Consider the following 18,181-nt stretch of genomic DNA (forward strand, 5'->3'; position numbering starts at 1 on the left):
ATAACGGATCTGGTATCGGAACCTCTATAAAAGGCAGGGAGCCGGCCAGTCCTTGTGCTCCAGCAGCGAACCAACGAACCCGCTTACCTGGGACCGCACTAATACCCCTACATGAAGTGAGCGGCCGGGCTTATTAAGATGTTGGGCCGATCCATATATGGTGCGGAAGAGGATTGGCACTCTGACGCTCCGTCCTCTTCCAGTGGGTGGGATTCCCGGATGGCGAAGAGTAAACACAAACACGCTGCAATTCGCCATCAACAACAGATCGATGCGACAGGTGTACCTCTGTCTCCTTTTTTGCAGAAAGTGAGACTGGTGCGAAGCGGGGCAGGGGTCGATCTAGGCTGGCGTTGCCACGGCGGACTTTGCTATGATGCGCAAGGCTTGTTTGGATGCTCTGTGTCGCCCGAGGGCCAGGCTGCTGGTGGCTCAGAGCGACCGTCAGTAGACGCGTCCATTCATTTAGCGGACGTCGGCAGTTCCATATTCACATTTTTCTGACTCGGGACAAGACATGCATGATGCAGTTGGTTGTTCTCACGTCGAAAGGGTGGCGGAGATGACATGTCATGTGGTCATCCCGCCTGCGGCCGGACTAGAGTGTACAGCTGCCATGCCAGGTCGGCATGTGTGGTGGATGCCAATAGGGGATGTGTCCTGCGGGAAGCTGGCTTGCAGTTTCTAGAAATTATTCATAGTTGGCATTCCCACATTTGCCACTTCCGCCATTTGCTTGCTATCTTGTCCCAATACGCCAGTGCGCATCCCAAATGAGCAGGCACTCCAAAAAAGCAGCATGCGGACTTCGACGCGACGATATGTATTTTTGGGGTATCGTGGGGTGAGGTAGGAGAGGAGCGTGTCTGGGAAACAGGTAGCCTGTTTGCCTAAATGTAGAACACAGTGTGTGCAAAAGTGAGCCCACATTGGCCCTGTGAGTACCGGCTGTCACATTCCGCCCTTTGTTAGAGATTCCATCGCCCGGCCGTGGGACAAATAGCATGTCATCTAGACAGAGATCGCCCTGGGATGCAGCATGCAGCGTGCGTGATGGAAGAGCAAAAGCGCGCAAGGAAGGACAAGACTGGGGCCATATGCAATTGGAAGCATCTGCTGCATCTTTTTTCGCTAGAGACCAACTAGGTCCGCCGGCTGTGCCAGCATTCATCTCTTTGTGCTGTCGACGGATGATCCCTCAACCGCAGATGTCGCTCTTTTTTGCTGGAGTGTTCACTGCCCATCCGCTCTTGGTGCGGTATTCGCTGCGCCGGAGATGCACCCGGAGCTGCTTTTTCAGCATGCTGCTTTCTCAGAGGAGATTGTCAAGCTCAAGCAAACTTTCGCATGCTCATAAAAGTGCTGTCTAGCAAGTGCATTGCCTCTTGGCGTGAGCACCCACACCCTTTTCGTCCAGGGAGGGGGGTGGAAGACAACCTACCCCCTCGCATTTGTCGCTTATTGTGCATATGCGTTGTTCGCTCCCCCGCACACAGGCTCTCCCTACTTTGGCTTTGGCTTTGGTCGCTTCATTTGCCAGGGTATAAAATGCCATTGCCTGGAGGACGCCATGCGCATCCCCAGTAGCCACCGTTTTCCTCCAATCCTTTCTCCCCCAGAAGGCTTCTATTTCCCCTTACTTTCTAATCCAGCAAGGAACGTTCTTGTTGATTTCTCCTTCTATCGTGCCTATTCCATATTGGACGGCCATTTGTACCAGTCATTTACTGCTTTACTGTTATCTTCCTATTAGCTACTTAAGTGATAATATTCCCGACACATAGCAATGTCGTCTGCTACTGTCAACAAGGCTGTCGTCGGAGCACGACTCTATCCACAAGGAGGACCTGCACCCAGACCATCCCGAGGACTACCTGCGGGAGGGTGAGCGCTGGGCCACCGAGGAGGATATGAACACGCTTCGGCGCGTCAGCGACCGTCTGCCAATTGCCGCGATATTCGTGGTGCTGACTGAGTTCTGCGAGCGCTTCACATACTACGGTATCACCGGTCCGTTCCAGAACTACATCCAGAACGACTACAAGATCCCTGGTTCCGACCCGGGAGCCATCAACGGCGGCCAGTCGATGGCGACTGGACTGGGTAACTTCTTCCAGTTCTGGTGCTATCCTGACCCCGATTTTTGGTGCGGTTATTGCCGACCAGTGGCTGGGCAAGTACAAGACCATTCTGCTGTTCGGATGCATCTACACACTAGGCGACCTGATTCTGACCCTGACCTCGATTCCGGCGTCGATTCGGCACGGCGGTGCGCTGCCTGGCCTCATTATTGCCATGATTACGATTGGTCTGGGTACCGGCGGTATCAAATCGAACGTGTCGCCGATGGTTGCCGAGCAGTACGGGCGGTATCGTCCGTTTGTGCGCAAGAGAAAGGACGGCACTGAGGTGGTGGTTGATCGCGAGGTCACGGTGCAGTCGATCTTCAACTGGTTCTACTGGTCCATCAACGTGGGTGGTCTGTCGGCGATTGCGACGACGGAGATGGAGGCGAAGATTGACTTCTGGCCTGCTTTCCTGCTGCCGACGTGCATGTTCGTTGTGTGTGTGACCGTGTTCTACCTGGGCCGCAACCAGTACGTGATCACCAAGCCCACGGGCTCGATCATCCTGAAGGCGTACCGTGTGATCCGCGCCGGTATCAAGAACCACAAGGCGGCGAAGGCGGAGAACCGGCTGATCGTGAACGAGACGACCAACAAGCCGATTAACTGGCTGCACTATCGCCAAGCCGTCGTACAATGTGGCGGGCCTGAACATGGACTGGGACGACAAGTTCGTCGAGGAGCTGAGCGTGGCGGTGCGCGCGTCCAAGATCTTCCTGTGCTACCCAGTGTTCTGGCTCTGCTACGGGCAAATGTCGAACAACCTGGTGTCGCAGTCCGGCCAGATGATCACAGGCAAGGTGCCGAACGACATTATGCAGAACATCGACCCGCTGGTCATCATCATCCTGATCCCCTTTTTCGACCGTCTCATCTACCCTGGCTTCCGTCGCTGCGGCCTCGAGCTGCGCCCGGTCACCCGTATCACCCTGGGCTTCACGTTTGCTGCTGTCGCGATGGCGTATGCCGCCGTGGTGCAGCACTTCATCTACAAGACCGGCCCGTGGTACGAGTACCCGTCGCAGAAGGTCAACGGCGTGCACCATAGCAACAACGACATCACGGCTGCTATCCAGGTGCCGTGCTACATTCTGGTGGCGATTGCCTGAGATCTTCGCTTCAGTCACTGGTCTCGAGTATGCGTACAAGAAGGCGCCTGAGAGCATGAAGTCGATTATCATGTCACTGTTCCTGCTGACCAACGCCGGTGGCTCGATCCTGGCGTTCTGCTTCAACTCGATCTCCACCAACCCACACCTGGTCAAGAACTTTGCCATTGTCGGTGGCCTCATGGGTGGATTCACCGTCCTGTTCTATGTCTGCTTCCGCAAGTACGACCAGGCAGGACCAGGACGAGTACCTTGGCAAGCTCGAGTTTGAGAAGAACTAGCGGATTCTTTTGTCCAAATAACATGGCTCTTTTTTTTCTCTTTGCAGGCACTTTCTGATGTGCAGTAGCATGTGAACGAAATTTCCCGCGCTGCCATGCTTGCACATGACTGGAACTTAATTTCCGGAGGATTAGCGGCTGCTAGCAGGAGGTAGAGCTAGGCGAAAATTACCCTTCCCTCGCTATGCGCTAAACTCGGGACGGTTTGAACCGGTTTTGATGTTGGATGGGGAGGTTTTTTTTCTTGTTGCCGTCGCTGTCTCTGCTGGCCTTTAAGCATCTCGCTGATATCCGAATGCATCTAGTTCCATCGGCACTGCCCAGGTGTACCTGAGAGGAGACGTACCAGCCAAACGGCATGCTGCATGTACCACTGTCCCTTATTTGGAATATACAGTTGTATGGTTATATGAAGATATCAGCATTGTGCCAAATGCACTATGCGGCTTTTCATGCCCATCTAAGCCGGCTGTGCTCGCAGGCAAAAAGGGTGGGTGTGGTGGAGAGGCGTACTTTACCCACACATCAAGGGCAGTTGCTGGCTTTCCAAGCTATTGACAACAAGATCACGTGACAGACCAATAGAAATCGGGCTGAATTTCTCAGACCTGCCTCTACGCTAAGGAGCAAAAAGTAAACAAGCGCGAACCTCCTTTCCCTTCTGCATTCCCAGCATTTTAATCATACCGTTGCTTGGCTCTACCACCCGCTTTTTTGCTGCAGAAATCCAAGCGACAACAATGTGGGACGAAAGCCCGAGGCCAGAGAATGGCAATGTGTTTAGGGACGACTACGGGTCGCTTCAATGATTACAACGAGCAGCGACGCGGGTCGGGGCTGGCAGCACACACATACGAAGGCCTACGGCAGATGGAGCAGACATCAGCGACCTAGCGCACGCGAGCGGTTCACACAGACGGGGATGAATCCATACGCGACCCTGCACTACATCAACCGCGAGCTGATGGAGCTGGGGCTGCCAAGCCCGTTGCTTCTGCCGGAGCTGCCCGAGTGTCTAGAGGACAACCAAGCGCGTGGTAGAGTGTCCTGCTGGCGCTGGTGGAGAAGCGCAAGGCAGATGCAGTCGTTCCGGGAGCACACAGAGGACGCAATGCGGGTGGCGATGGGCGAAGAGGACTCGCTGCGGGCGACGATCGGGCGGCTGGAGCGCGAGCTGGAGCAGGCGCAGCGCGCAGCGGCCATGGCGAATGTGCGGCTGAAGGAGAGCGAACGCATACAGGACGCCAAAGGACCAGGAGATGCAAGGCGCTGGCGACGGAGCTGCGTGTGACTAGGGCAAATGCCGCCAGCACCAAGACGCAGTATGTGCATGAAGCGAAAAAACGCGAGCTGGAGGCTGGGAAGCTGAAGGAGCGGATGCAAAAGCTGCTTGTCGACAAGCACCGGTCGGCAAAAGTCATGTTTATCCTGGCCAACGATGTGGTGCGGGACCGCAGCGGGCGGCCGGTGGACGCGGCGACGCATGAGCAGCTGATGCTGGAGGATCTGGTGGGCAAGTACGAGTCGAACGAGCAGCAGCTGGTGAAGCGCATTGTCAGGCTAGGAGGAGACGCTGCGGCAGCTGGGCGGCACGCTGGGCAAGCTGCAATGCAGCGGTGCTGGAGGACGAGGACGAAGGACGAGGCGGTGCAGGTGGTGGTGGAGCGCGATGGCAGCGTCGACATGGCGCCGTTCGTGGCCATGTTCGAGTCCATCCGTAAGGCCGTGTCCGACGAGCGCCGGCGCCAGCAGGAACTATCGGCTGCTGATCCGGCAGAGCTCGTGCAGCGCGACATGCGCATCCGCGAGCTTGAGGCCGAGATGCAGGCTCTGAACCAGGAGATCGACAGACCAGCGGCGGATCATGGCCGAGCAGAAGAAGGTCATGGAGATGGCTGGCCGGTTTGGAGCGACAGACGCCCTGAACGCATCGTTCTCCGGCATGTCGCTGGAAGAGCTGGAGATGGAGCGCAGCGCATTGCGACAGGAAAAGGAGATGCTGGAGGAGAAGCGCCGCCAGTTCACCGAGGCGTACCTTGGAGCTGGGCAACGAACGCCAGGAGCTGCAGCGCGAGCGCAATGCCTTCGAGACGCTGCGGTCCAGCACTGCCACGCGCGAGCTGCTAGCCGACATGCCGCCCACACCGCAGTGGATACGCAATGCCGACATGTCCTATGTCGACCCCGATGCTCATCAACCGCCTGCAGACCTCCAACGACGGCACCCCGACCAATGCCCTGCTGTCCAGCCCTCGCATTGCCAGCAATGGATCGCCAGCTCAGCCCGCAGCGCCGCTGACTTCCAGCGACATGGATGTCGATGATGAGCAGCAGGCAATGCGAGCAGGCGTCAAGCGCAGCGCCGCCAGAGCCCGGCACGCCGAGTAGTCGCAGCCAGTCGCGCGCGCGCGGGGAATCAACGCCGACGAAGCCGCAGGGCACGCGGACGCCCGTCGAGGTGCGGTCCGGCAAGCAGCCGCGCGTATGTACGCGGCCGGGCTGCGCGGCCCATGCCCCGCATTCGCACGACGACGGCTCGCCAGCTCCCCGCATGGAGCTCAAGCCACCGGTCCCACGATTCCGCCGCCGCACCAGACACCGACGAGTCATCTGCAGGCGCCGCTCGCCGCCCAGCCTCCCAGGCCACCTCGGCGGCGACACTGCCGGCTCGTCCCGCATCGAGTCGTCCGGCTCCTACAACTGCTGGCCTGAGGCGACCGCCGTCGGCTGCCAGGGCTGCTGGCCCTGTGGCAACACAAAGGAAGGCGGCGCCAGGCGCTGCCAATGCGAGGACGCACTGCAGCCGAAATCTTCAAGTAGGTCACGGGAGATACTGCCGATTGGGCGGTGTCCGCTCCTTGGCACTCCCCATACAAGTTGTGGTGCAATTTATTTTTATGTGCTTGGCGCAACGCTCTTCCCCCGCCTCTGCGAATTTAGCCTCCTCATACCCTGCTTTTTTCTTTTCAATTTCATTAATCTCCTTATTCCTTGAGTTTGTATTATCCCAGCATAAACCATGTTCCGAGCCAGCAGTCCATATGAGGAGCTTGTCAGTACGTACTTGCCGCAGCAATGATTGCGAAATTCCTGCTATGCATCCTTTGACCTCCTGTGTCACTCATGCCTATATTTTCCATGTAGACAAGACAACGAGCGAAATGCTCACCACCGAGAACTGGGAGCTCATTATGGAGGTGTGCGACCGGGTCGGCACCAGCGAGACCAAGTAAGCATTTGTGTTTGACCATAGGGCGGACCCCCATATGCATACATTTTTTACTGACGTAAGCGGCTATTTGTTGCTGTTCCATGTAGCGCTGGCGAGTGCTTCAATGCAATCAACAAGCGGTTGCTGCATCGCAATGCTAACGTAGTCCTGTACACGATGTCGGTAAGTTGACACAAGCCAAGGTGCTGCATACCTGTCACTTCTTTTTTTTTTTGCACTCTTGACCACTAAAATCACACATACCAATGTAGCTCATCGAGGCTATGCTGAAGAACTGCGGGCAGAACGTCAAGCAGGAGGTTGCATCCCGTGCCTTCACCACTACGCTGACACGGATTCTCAATGACAAGGTAAGCAAGGGGACCATGTGGCCTAGCCATCTTGTGCACCTTTTTTTTCTGATGCACAGCCGCTTACATTGTATGTTCGGACAATGTAGACCACACACGAGTCGGTCAAGCAGCGCATTCTGGGCAACATCCAGCAATGGGCATTCGAGTTCCGCCAGGACCCGACGCTGAGCCTGATGGAGGAAACGTACACGAAGCTGCGCGCCCAGCGGTTTGTCTTCCCGTCGCCGCAGAAGCCCGAGAAGGTCCCGAAGCCCTCGGAGCTGGAGCGGCAGAAGGAGGAGGACGACCTGCAGCTGGCGCTGGCGCTATCTCTGTCGTCGGCCGACAAGCCCGGCTTGCGCACGAACTTCCAGACGCCGGCAGCGATCCGCGGCGAGATCACGCGCCAGAAAACTATGGCTGCCAGCAATAATGCGCAGGGCGTGGCGCGGCGCAGCACCCACGTGCCCAGTGCCAAAAAGATCCAGGTCAAGGCTCTATTTGACTTTGTGCCGACCGAGCCCGGCGAGCTGGGCTTTTTCAAGGGAGATGTGATTGTTGTGCTGGATCCAAAAGTACCGCGACTGGTGGCGCGGCGAGCTGCGCAGCAAGAGTGGCATCTTCCCTGCCAATTTCGTCCAGCCCCTGGTAGATGTGCGCGCCGAGGTTATGCGCGACGTCGACGATCACCGTCGAGGTCTTCACTGAGGCCCACAATATCGAGGCCCTGCTGCGCATGCTTGGCAGCATCGATCCAATGAAGGACAATGTGTCCGATAACGAGGACGTTCAGCGTCTGTATGCGTCCACCCTGGCTTTGCGGCCCAAGATTGTCAAGCTGATCGAGAAGACTGCTAAGCGCAAGGAGGAGCTGGCAAAGTTCGAGACCCAGTTCAATGACGTGCTGAAGCTCTATGATGACCTGATGAAGCGCGATAGTACGACGCAGCCCCAGCAGCAGGCTCAGCAGCAGCCCCAGCAGATGTACCCCCAGCAAGGATTTCCACTTCAGCAGCCAGCAGGCTCAGCAGGCTCAACAGGCTCCAGGCCACAGTCAACAGGCCAGACGTACAGCAGGCAGCAGCAGCAGCAGCCAACAACAGGCTCAACTAGCACAGCAGATGCAGCTGGCACAGCAGATGCAGCAGATGCAGTTGAACCAGCAGCGGCAGCAGCAGCAGCAGCAGCCCATGTACAGTGGCAGCTACTCTGCATATAGTCTTGCCCCGCAGCACGTCCCAGTCAGTGCTGCCACCACTAGCCTCTCCTATTCGCAGCCCATCCTGGCCACCCAGCAGACACCTGCCCAGCAGATTGCTGCATCGCCTGTGCAGCCGCCTGCAGTCCAGCAGCAGGGCGTCATGTATGCTCAGCAAGGCTACGTGGCCTCCCAGCAACCCATGTCGTCGTCGCAGCAGACTATGTACTACCCGCAGCAGGCTGCCCAGGGTCACCAGCAGGTTATGACATCGCAGGCATTGCCGCCACAGCAGCAGCAGCAGCAGCAGCAGCAGCAGCAGGCTGTGCAGAACCCACAGCAGTACCAGCAGGCTGTCCAGTACCAGCAGTACCAACTCCAGCAGCAACAGCCTCAGCAGCAGCCGCCGGCAAACTAGGCTGACATTTGATCGGTTTAATATATGATTTGTGACTTTACTGGTGGCAACCAGTGTGCTGTGTATATTAACTACCCGAGCCTTTGATGGTTTGATTCGGTGCTATTAGAGGGCACTAATCTTCGATAGAAATGGAAAGCAGTTGATGTGAACATTCTGGCAGCACCTCGCTGTTTTAAGCGATTCAGCCGCCGCTTCCTAAGCGACGCTCTCATCTCCTAACATCACTTTTCTGCACTAAGTCGACTAGCAGCAAACATCAACCTCACCAGCCATTCAGGTCAATTGGCATCGACTCCCTAAGTGATGTAGAGAAGGGCAAGATGTTAGCCATTCCAAGAGGACAACGTAGCCAAGCTCAAAACTATCTTCCATGGCAGACCTGAGGCCTAATCTGATCATGTCTCTGCTTGACGCCTACGGAGAGCAGCTTGAGTGCCTGTTCTTTTGCACCATAGACTTGATTGAGATGTATACGAACAGGATAAACCATGGGCACATTTCATGTTGGGTCAAGCTACCATCTGCATGCACTGTCGAGTGGCACCACCTATTTGTGACGGTGGTACTCGATGGTATTTGGAACAGAGCAGATGGGCAAGAATATTGAACTGGAGAGCTTCAATAAATCGAGGGATATGAGCAAGGAGTTGTTTGAAATGCATCTCCAGTTCCCCTCGGAGAAGATATAAACTTCACGGCGAGAATGGCAAGCATGGCGATCGAATAAACTTGGCTGAAGCAGCTATTATTAGCTTATAATCAGTCGACTACCATATCATTATTGCCGAATACAAGTCACTGTCATAAATTACCTGGTTTAAAAGACCTACATAAGCTGGCTAGTAATGGACTAGTAGACTAGCTTAATCAATAGCATATCGGTACCAAAAGCTCGGAACTCATAATTAGTGGTTATGTAAGCGGAAGCGAGATAGTTTAATAATGGAGAGCTTAAAGTTTTATGTGTAGGGATCATATCTGAAACAGCATATATATAGCATGATGCTGATATTTGTCCAGCCTGGGTCAGAATGAGTGTAGAGCTGAGTCGGCGACAGACGCAGGAGAAAATCTGACACTGCCGCAGCTGAATCAGCAGCAACAGCAGTAACAACAGCATCAACAGGCAGAGGCAGAGCAGATCAAAGGCAGAGGACAGAGACACAGACACAGAAGTGGATCTGCCGCAATCCGGATACCAGGTAGGCAGCGAAATGCACAAGTCCTGGCGGTCATGCAGCAGTAGACGATAGAGCCCGTGCGTACACTTTGCTTGTGTAGATTTGTTGGTAGTCATGCCGAGCGGCCAGCAACAGCAAGGGGGTGCGACGTAAGCAGGGCTGTGTGCAGCACAGAACCAATGACCGTGGCCAAGCATCCACCGCAGCTGATCAGCGGCGGCGGCAGCAGCAGCACACAGAACCAGTGACGGAACCCGCAGCGAGTCTGTGCCTGGCAGACCTGTTCAGCATAGGTGCTCGATTTCACATGGATTGAGGGCGGACAATCTCTGGAGGGCAAGGAGAATAGTTTGCTGGCACCTGAAAGTCTCCACGTCAATTAATTTCTCCTGCCGTAGACTTCCGACACCGAGCTCAGGGGCGCTACGGCTGTGTCGTTCCGGTCTGGCCCGTTCCACTGGCTCCGGCAGCCTTTCCTAAACGAGACATTGCTGCAACCGGCGGTGCGAGGAGTGTGTGGTTGAGAGATATGATTTGACTGAAGAAAAGGAGACGAAAGAGAAAAATTCACAGGGGGATTAAGATAGTGGGTCTAAGGGGTGGTGGTGGTGGTGCTTAGAGCTGGGGGCCCGCGGCAATGATCTCGGGGGTGGCCTTGTCGGCGTACTCCTTGAAGTTGGACTGGAACAGGCGCGCCAGCTTGCCGATGGTCTCCTGGAACTCCTCGGGGGAGCCCTCCCAGGCCTGCGACGGGTCCAGCACCTTGGCCGGCACGTTGGGCACCGCAGTCGGGATCTGCAGGTTGAACACGCCGTAGTTGGTGTACTCGGCCTGCTCGAGCTCACCCGAGTGGATGGCGTCGATGATGGCGCGCGAGTACTTGAGCGAGATGCGCTTGCCGATGCCGTAGGCACCGCCGTTCCAGCCGGTGTTGACCAGCCACACGTTGACGTTGTGCTCCTGCATCTTCTGCGCCAGCATCTGCGCGTACTTGACCGGGTGCCACACCAGGAACGGCTGGCCGAAGCACGCCGAGAACGTGGCCTCGGGCTCGGTCACTCCCTCCTCGGTACCGGCGATCTTGGCGGTGTAGCCCGAGATGAAGTGGTACATGGCCTGCGCAGGCGTCAGCTTGGCCACCGGCGGCAGCACGCCGAACGCGTCGCAGGTCAGCAGCACAATGTTCTTGGGGTTGCCGCCCACGCACGGGATCTTGGCGTTCGGGATGTACTCGATCGGGTACGCGCAGCGCGTGTTCTCGGTGATCGTCTTGTCGGTGTAGTCCACCACGCGCGTGTTGCGGTCGTAGATGACGTTCTCCAGCACCGAGCCGAAGCGGATCGCGTTGAAGATCTCGGGCTCCTTCTCGGCCGACAGGTCGATGGTCTTGGCGTAGCAGCCGCCCTCGATGTTGAACACGCCGCTCTCGGTCCACACGTGCTCGTCGTCGCCGATGAGCGGGCGCTGCGGGTCCGCCGACAGCGTCGTCTTGCCGGTGCCCGACAGGCCAAAGAACAGCGACACGTCGCCGGCGGGGCCCTCATTGCACGACGAGTGCAGCGACAGCACGCCAGCCTTGGGCATCAGGTAGTGCATCACCGTGAACACACCCTTCTTCATCTCGCCCGCGTACTCGGTGCCCAGAATCACCATCTGCTTGCGCTCGAAGCTGATCGACACGCTGGTGCTGCTGGTCATGCCCTTGGTGAACTTGTTGGCCGGGAACTGGCCCGCGTTGACGATGGTGAAGTCGGGCTCGCCAAAGTTCTCCAGCTCCTCGGCGGTCGGCCGGATCAGCATGTTGTTCATGAACAGCGCATGGTAGGCGCGCGCGCACACAACACGCACCTTGATGCGGTACTTGGGGTCCCACCCGGCGAATCCGTCAAACACGTACAGGCGCTCGCGCGTGTTGAGGTAGTCGGCTGCGCGCTCGTAGTTGATGGCGAACGACTCCTCCGACAGCTTCTTGTTGACCGGGCCCCACCACACGTCGTCGACCGTGGATGCCTCCTCGACAACACGCTTGTCCTTGGGCGAGCGGCCCGTCTTCTTGCCCGACTCGGCAATCAGCGCGCCCGACGACGAGATGGCAGTGCCGGGCTCGTAGCGCAGCGCATCCTCGTACAGCTGCGACGGCGACAGGTTGCGGCGGATCTTGCCCTCGTAGTTGATGCCCTCAGTGTTGATATTTGACGAAGCCATTGCTGTGTTGGTGGCTGTGTGTAGTAGTAGAAGAAGAAGAGACTGAGGGGAGGTTGTTAATGTACAGGAAAGATATAGGAGAAAACACGAAGCTTGGGGGTTGCTTTGATGAAATTGCTGTGATGTTATCGAGACCTGTCACCGATGGCGGCCGCGGGGCCTTTTATACGCAATCCACAAACCCCCATATGGGCACTGTGCTGGGCGGGCTGCTCCAGCCGTAGCTGGCCCGGCGCCAGGGGGCAGCAGCGATCGCACCGAGGACTAAAAAAAAAAGCAAGTCACATTTACACGGGGCAAGGAGAATAAAAAAAATTCCCGCCTTCTTCCATCCGCGTGGCCACAGCCCCACTAAGGCAAGGGGGCAGCAGCGCCGGTGGGAAATACCGGAACTGGGCTGCGAGGGCTCGTGGCGAGCCCCTTGTTTTCGTTTGTCCTGGCAAGATGGCCTGTGCTCAGGCCGCCTCTGTCTGCCTCTCCCGCGACTCGGTGGGGGCCAAAGAGGAAGGCGGATTGCCCAACTCCACGTCGATTCCGTGCTGCCATTCTTTTTGCGTCCTCGTGTCAAACGACAGAGATAAGAATAGCGGCTAATAGCTGCTGACCCGGGTTTTGTGCAGTGCCCTGTGCCTTTAACTGTGCAGTTGCTTGCAGGCTGGTGGGAAAAAATATCAACAAACACCCTCTGCGGAGAGAGACAGGGGGCAAGAACGGCAGCACACTGCCCCTCCACACACACTCGGTGGTCCATAAGCCAGGCACTGTCTGGCCCACCCAGCAAGAGACTCCGGCCTCCACTGCTACGCACACATGCAGCTCTGCCCACCTGAAGCAGCAGTAGCAGCAGCAGCAGCAGCAGCAGCAGCAGCGCATCCTGGCCTTATCTCTGCCTAAAACAGGAAGGCACAGTCCCAGCATAAAACTAATTCCACCCCTCGCTTGCGTGCTGTGCCTCGCCCACAAAGTGGGGGGAGTGGCCAAGCAATTGCAAACTAGCATATGAAACACGAGTGACTGGCGTGCATGGCAGGTGCTGGGCTGGGCCTGGGACCCGGAATGTCCCGCTCCCCCTCTGCCCACCACGCTCCGACACGACCCATGCAAAATAAAACACACCAGACAACAAATATCCTCTCTACATGTCGCAATAGGCAGAAATATCCACGGCTGCATCCACTGCGTCGCGGTGGAACAGGCTCCAGTCTTCCACCCAGCTGCGATATCGCCAGCCGCGTCTCCTGGATCAGACAAAGATATCCACAGAAGGGAAAAGGCGGTCTGAGCCTAAAACTCGCCTGTTATCGATGGAGGAGACCGCTTTTCGCATACATCAACCGCCCACGATCCACTGCCAAAGCGGCGGCCCGATCGATAAGGACCCCCGAAAAAAAAATAAAATAACTCTCACTGCAGCTGCTCCCAGACACCAAAGGCGTCGGTCTGCGTGCAAGGGAGTGGCGCGGGCGACCAGTGCCGCGTCTGCTGCTCGCCAGCGACCGAGTGGCGGGGCGACTAGCCAGCGCTAACTGCCTGCGTGCGAACCTGTCGCTGAGTCTCGGCAAAACGCCAGGCAGTGTTTCATGTCTCCCCCTGTTTCCCGCATCATATGCGACAAAGGCGTGCTGCCAAAAACAGCATGCCCTGGCCCGGTGGTGCCCGGGAGGGGAGCAGGACCGGGTCAGAAACTGCTGCCCTGTGCGCTCGCTGCATTTTTAGCGCATTTGCCGATCGGCTTCTCGATTGATACCAAAAAGGAAAATGTCGGGAGACCTCCCTCTGTTGCTGTGGTTCCGGGATCACCCTAGTGCACTTTGTGCTTCTACATGTTTCAGGTTGGCGGTGTCGGAAATAGCCCACCCAAAAAACAGTCCCACCTAGTGCCGGAAAAGTGTGGAGTACACTGGCTGTCGTACGAGGCATGTCCAGAAAACTTGGGGCACGTCACTGCGAACCAAGCATGCCAGAGTCTGAATCAGCGCAAGCAATGAAAAAGGTGCTGCTCGGTGAGCCCGAGGCACGCCGCTGCTACAGTCAACCCATGTTTTGGCGACAGTGCCAGGATTGCTGTAGGCTGCCTCGTTTTGCACAACCCTAGCCGACTAGGCGCACTGCAGGCTGTGACGATCCCTGGTACCAGTCTTATGGTGGTGTCCAGTGTTAAGGGGGGGGCATCTGCTCAGGCGCAGAAATGCAGCAGCATGGCGTGCATTCGGACAGAAAGGGTTGCTGCACACAAGGCGTATTGTCGGTGCCATGAATAGCCGTGATATTGTCCTCTTGTTTGTCGTCGATATACGCAAATGCACTGCTATAGGAACATGACTGTGCAGAATAATACCTGATTATTGCCATATTGATGACTTTATGTGCATGCCATATGCCTTTCTACATGGCCTTCGCTACTGCAGAGCAGTAAAGTGCCTTCTGGCTACTCAGTTGGTACCATTTGAGTGCTGTGTGCAATCTGTACCAGGCATATGCCTATACAATCTGGTTGCTTATTTAAAATATCACAAGTTCCTCTTGCCACTAAGCCACAGCGCCTGCTTAGGTAGGTCACAGCAACAAGTAGATGAGTGACTCGAGCTGGTAGCCCACAAACTCTGCTAGCAAAAACATCATATAAAATTGATATATTTTTATGCTCTTACTATTCTAAAGGAGGGTATTCAAATATTCTAAATTAGTAAATAATTATTTATTCTTATACTAAATAGGGTTCTTCTCTAAAACCCCTATTAGTATCTTAGATAATTCTAGTTGATTAATTATGACCTAGCCTCTATCCCAGCAGAAGCACCCTTTTTAGTATCTTTTCTTTATTTATTATTATAGCTATCAATATATTTGGATAATATTAAATAATCTAGACTACATTGGAGGCCATTCACAAATAAGAAAGTTTAAAGAAACTTAATATCTTGTATCAGAATAACCAAGTATTAAATAACAAATCAATTACTAGCAGTTGAAAAATATTTTAAAAATCAGAATGTTTAGTGATGGCCAAAAAGATTTTAGCAACTAGATTAACTAATAAATAAAAATATAAGAATAGACACTTCTCCGAAACCCCCTTCGGCATCCTGAAAAATTTCAGTTGATTTCTCGGGACACAGCCTGTATCTCAGTAGAAGCATATTAATTGTGTATCAACTGAAATTTTTCAGGATGCCGAAGGGGGTTTCGGAGAAGTTCAAAAAAAACAAAAGAACAAAAAGTTTTACAACTTCTAATTACTTTTTACTTAGTTTAGTGATTGTGAATGACCTCCTAGTGATTGTGAATAACCTCCAAATGCTGCCATTTTAAAACATCATGTTCTAGTCATCAAGTCGTTATCATCCTATTTATAACTATTTTTCTAATACTAAGCAATCATATATATCATCAATTTTAGAAAGAATCAAATTATGCCATTTTAAAAAATCATAATAAATTCATCAAGTTGTTAGAATCCCATCTGTAATTAATAGATATGCACCAAGCAATCATATATGTCATCAATTTTAGAAAGCATCAAACTGTGCTAGTTTAAAACATCAAATATACAAGTCACATAAGAATATGCTCAATATGGTAAATGTTCTTAGAAGAGTTGATGATAATATATCTATTGTTCTAAATCCAAGAAATTACTTCTGGTCTATATATCCTATATCTAAGCAATATCACACTTTTAATAAGATGTGATTAGTTTACTATTAAGAGATGCATATTAGTTAGATAGACAGAATGTACTCAAATAAGCAAATATTATGATTTGTCTATAAGAAATGTCTGAGGTGTAGTTTCTATAGGTGAACAAAAGATCAATGCACTAACAACAGTGATTGAAGATGCCATACTAGATGAAATAAGGGTAATAATTATATAAGAATCTAGATCTTAAGCCTTTAGTAAAGAGTTGCTCATATTATTCTTTATTTCAGTAATGGTTTTGTAGTTACATAATATGCACTCTGTATATTCAGAGGACATTCCTACTACTATTTAGATATTCATATTAATAGGAGAGATATACAGCCAACTCATATTTAGATACCAGATGATAGTTCTTTTAGAAAAGCAATTACTCTATAGAAAGGAATAATACACCAACAAATATATCTAAGAGTTGTAAGTGAGAGCTACAGAATAGTCACAGTTATATAACTACCATTTTAAAACATATTATATGCTACCATCCACTCCATATATCTATGGGAATTTTGACACACTTCATATATATGTTCAACCTTTATCTCATAAAAAGTTCCACTAAGTTGGATCCAATTATGCACTTGGAATGCTAAGCCAGCACTCATGTTAAAGTCATGGATAAGCACTAAAGTTAGCATGTCTCTTTCTTCAGTACTCAAATCAGCTATATGTTTCTTAAGGAAGTTATGGAATGATGGCATTTTCTAAAATTGATAATGAACTAGAGTTGTCTATCTTATCTTACCACCCATGAACAATCAATTATAAGAATTACAAGAGAAGGAGTAGAATGTGCATTAGATAATAAAGTTTTAAAAGTTCTAACTATCTTTTACTAAATTTAGCAGTTATGAATACCCTCTATATTGAATAATATTGATAAGAACTAGCTATTTTAAAATCAAGTAGCTAGCATCATATCTGTTATTACCCCATATCTACAAAGCAGTCATAGTTGTCATCAATTTTAGATTGTAGAAATCTATTTTGTAGTTCAACCATTGATGCTTCAAACTCAACCTTTTGAGGTAAAGTATATGTTGGTTCCATTTGTGTTGATCTTTCATTGTGTGATTCAGGATAGTCAAAGTTTGTCATAACCCAGAGAGTATGATGATGTTCTACTTGCACATCACTGTTTGCTAGTATTTTCTTCATATTATATAATACACAGCACAGTTTCATTTGCACATTGTAAACATTCTTATTCTTTACTCGAACAATCTCCTTATTTGACAACCTTTTGAATGTTGTTCCTAGTTCTCCAAATGTGTTTTCTACCATTGAATGGAATGATCCAAGATGGGAATTGTACTCTACTTCTGCTTCTAGTAAGTTTACCCCTCTCTGCTTTCTAATTGGCAAACAAAAGTTATGCATTCCAAAGTCCTCCTGCTCTTCTTCCTCTGTCATCTCTTGAAGAACACTCTGTGGATAGCCACCATCAAGCACAATACAATCTATAGGGGATATCCTCTTTAATAATCCCATGTTTTTAATCATTCTTGAATCTGGATTATCTCTACAGTCTTCTGTTGGTGAAACAAGTAGAACCATTCCATTTATATCAATGCAAACTTGTGTACGATATCCTGATTTCTTCAACTTGAAGGAATAAAGTCCTGGTTTGTATGCTCCATTGTGTAGTGCTCTTGAGTCATGGCCATCTAACATTAGTGTTACATGTTTAAACCCATGAGGATTCTGCATCTTTGCTGCAAGTAGTCGTAGCTCTGGAGTAGAAAACATTGTTTGCAGATAGAATGTTAGCTTCTTATTCAAATCTTGCATTTCAGAAATGTAGAACATATTATGAATAACTTGATAGCTGCTTCTTGGAAGGAATCTTTCCATTTCATTGATTGACAATCCTTCTACAAGTTGGTATAAGATAAGCAATCCTTTTTCTATACTTCTGTAAGGACATGGATAATGAGTGCAGCCAAACAGAACATTCAGAAAGAAGAAAACAGGAATCATCCCTAGATGTTTAAGAAGTGTATCTTTTATAAGTTTGATTTCTCTTACTTCACGAACTTCACTTCTGTGATATTTTGTATGCTTAAGAACTACCCAGTCATCATTCAGAAATTTCCACTTATTTGTGTAGAGCTTATGATATTCCTTTTCTCTGAGTTCTTGTAATTGATGATTCATCTGTGCGATGTACTAATAAATTTAAAAGTTGTCATTTATTATAATGGGCCCATTCTATAAGTTCTTCAACACTCAACTTTCTGAGCTAGATGAGGAAGAGAGAGAAAAGCTAGTCCAACTACTTAGCAGAAATTTCAATATGAGCAGAAAATTAACAGTGTATATCAGAGCATGGATTAAGAATGTTTCAGAAGATAGGGGTGTTAGTATTAAGCATGTGTTTGATGTATGCAACTA

The 18,181-nt window shown here is 51.7% G+C and overlaps 5 protein-coding genes across 5 annotated transcripts; 3 read left to right on the forward strand and 2 right to left on the reverse strand.

Moving 5' to 3' along the window:
• Window positions 1-1,639: 1,639 nt before the first annotated feature.
• Window positions 1,640-3,516, forward strand: DL89DRAFT_265094 (PTR2-domain-containing protein; the record flags this gene model as incomplete). Its single annotated transcript, XM_040886513.1, is given in 6 exon segments — window positions 1,640-1,791; window positions 1,811-2,165; window positions 2,185-2,703; window positions 2,753-3,220; window positions 3,264-3,443; window positions 3,472-3,516. 6 exon segments carry the CDS (start codon window positions 1,787-1,789, stop codon window positions 3,514-3,516), a joined length of 1,572 nt encoding a protein of 523 aa, XP_040746262.1. The 5' UTR covers window positions 1,640-1,786.
• An 805-nt stretch (window positions 3,517-4,321) lies between these two features.
• On the forward strand, window positions 4,322-5,904 carry DL89DRAFT_255086 (uncharacterized protein; the record flags this gene model as incomplete). Its single annotated transcript, XM_040885317.1, has 3 exons — window positions 4,322-4,726; window positions 4,783-5,547; window positions 5,725-5,904. 3 exons carry the CDS (start codon window positions 4,322-4,324, stop codon window positions 5,902-5,904), a joined length of 1,350 nt encoding a protein of 449 aa, XP_040746263.1.
• A 631-nt stretch (window positions 5,905-6,535) lies between these two features.
• Window positions 6,536-8,696, forward strand: DL89DRAFT_308822 (uncharacterized protein; the record flags this gene model as incomplete). Its single annotated transcript, XM_040890936.1, has 7 exons — window positions 6,536-6,572; window positions 6,661-6,745; window positions 6,835-6,910; window positions 7,000-7,098; window positions 7,188-7,655; window positions 7,733-8,272; window positions 8,313-8,696. The coding sequence occupies 7 exons, from the start codon at window positions 6,536-6,538 to the stop codon at window positions 8,694-8,696; spliced, it is 1,689 nt and encodes a 562-aa protein (XP_040746264.1).
• Window positions 8,697-9,720: 1,024 nt separating this feature from the next.
• DL89DRAFT_265098 (uncharacterized protein) lies at window positions 9,721-10,419 on the reverse strand. The gene is given in 3 exon segments (XM_040886514.1): window positions 9,721-9,824; window positions 9,842-10,337; window positions 10,363-10,419. The coding sequence occupies 2 exon segments, from the start codon at window positions 10,367-10,369 to the stop codon at window positions 10,165-10,167; spliced, it is 180 nt and encodes a 59-aa protein (XP_040746265.1). The 5' UTR covers window positions 10,370-10,419; the 3' UTR covers window positions 9,721-9,824; window positions 9,842-10,164.
• On the reverse strand, window positions 10,287-12,220 carry DL89DRAFT_84934 (ATP-utilizing phosphoenolpyruvate carboxykinase). The gene has a single exon (XM_040892158.1). The coding sequence runs from the start codon at window positions 12,083-12,085 to the stop codon at window positions 10,496-10,498; it is 1,590 nt and encodes a 529-aa protein (XP_040746266.1). The 5' UTR covers window positions 12,086-12,220; the 3' UTR covers window positions 10,287-10,495.
• Window positions 12,221-18,181: the final 5,961 nt, after the last annotated feature.

Source organism: Linderina pennispora, assembly GCF_002104995.1.
Source record: "Linderina pennispora strain ATCC 12442 chromosome Unknown DL89scaffold_2, whole genome shotgun sequence".
Lineage (NCBI taxonomy): Eukaryota > Fungi > Kickxellomycota > Kickxellomycetes > Kickxellales > Kickxellaceae > Linderina > Linderina pennispora.

Bases quoted from the DNA above. Each gene is read 5' to 3' on its own strand.
- DL89DRAFT_84934 (XM_040892158.1), bottom strand. From the start codon at position 12,085: ATGGCTTCGTCAAATATCAACACTGAGGGCATCAACTACGAGGGCAAG.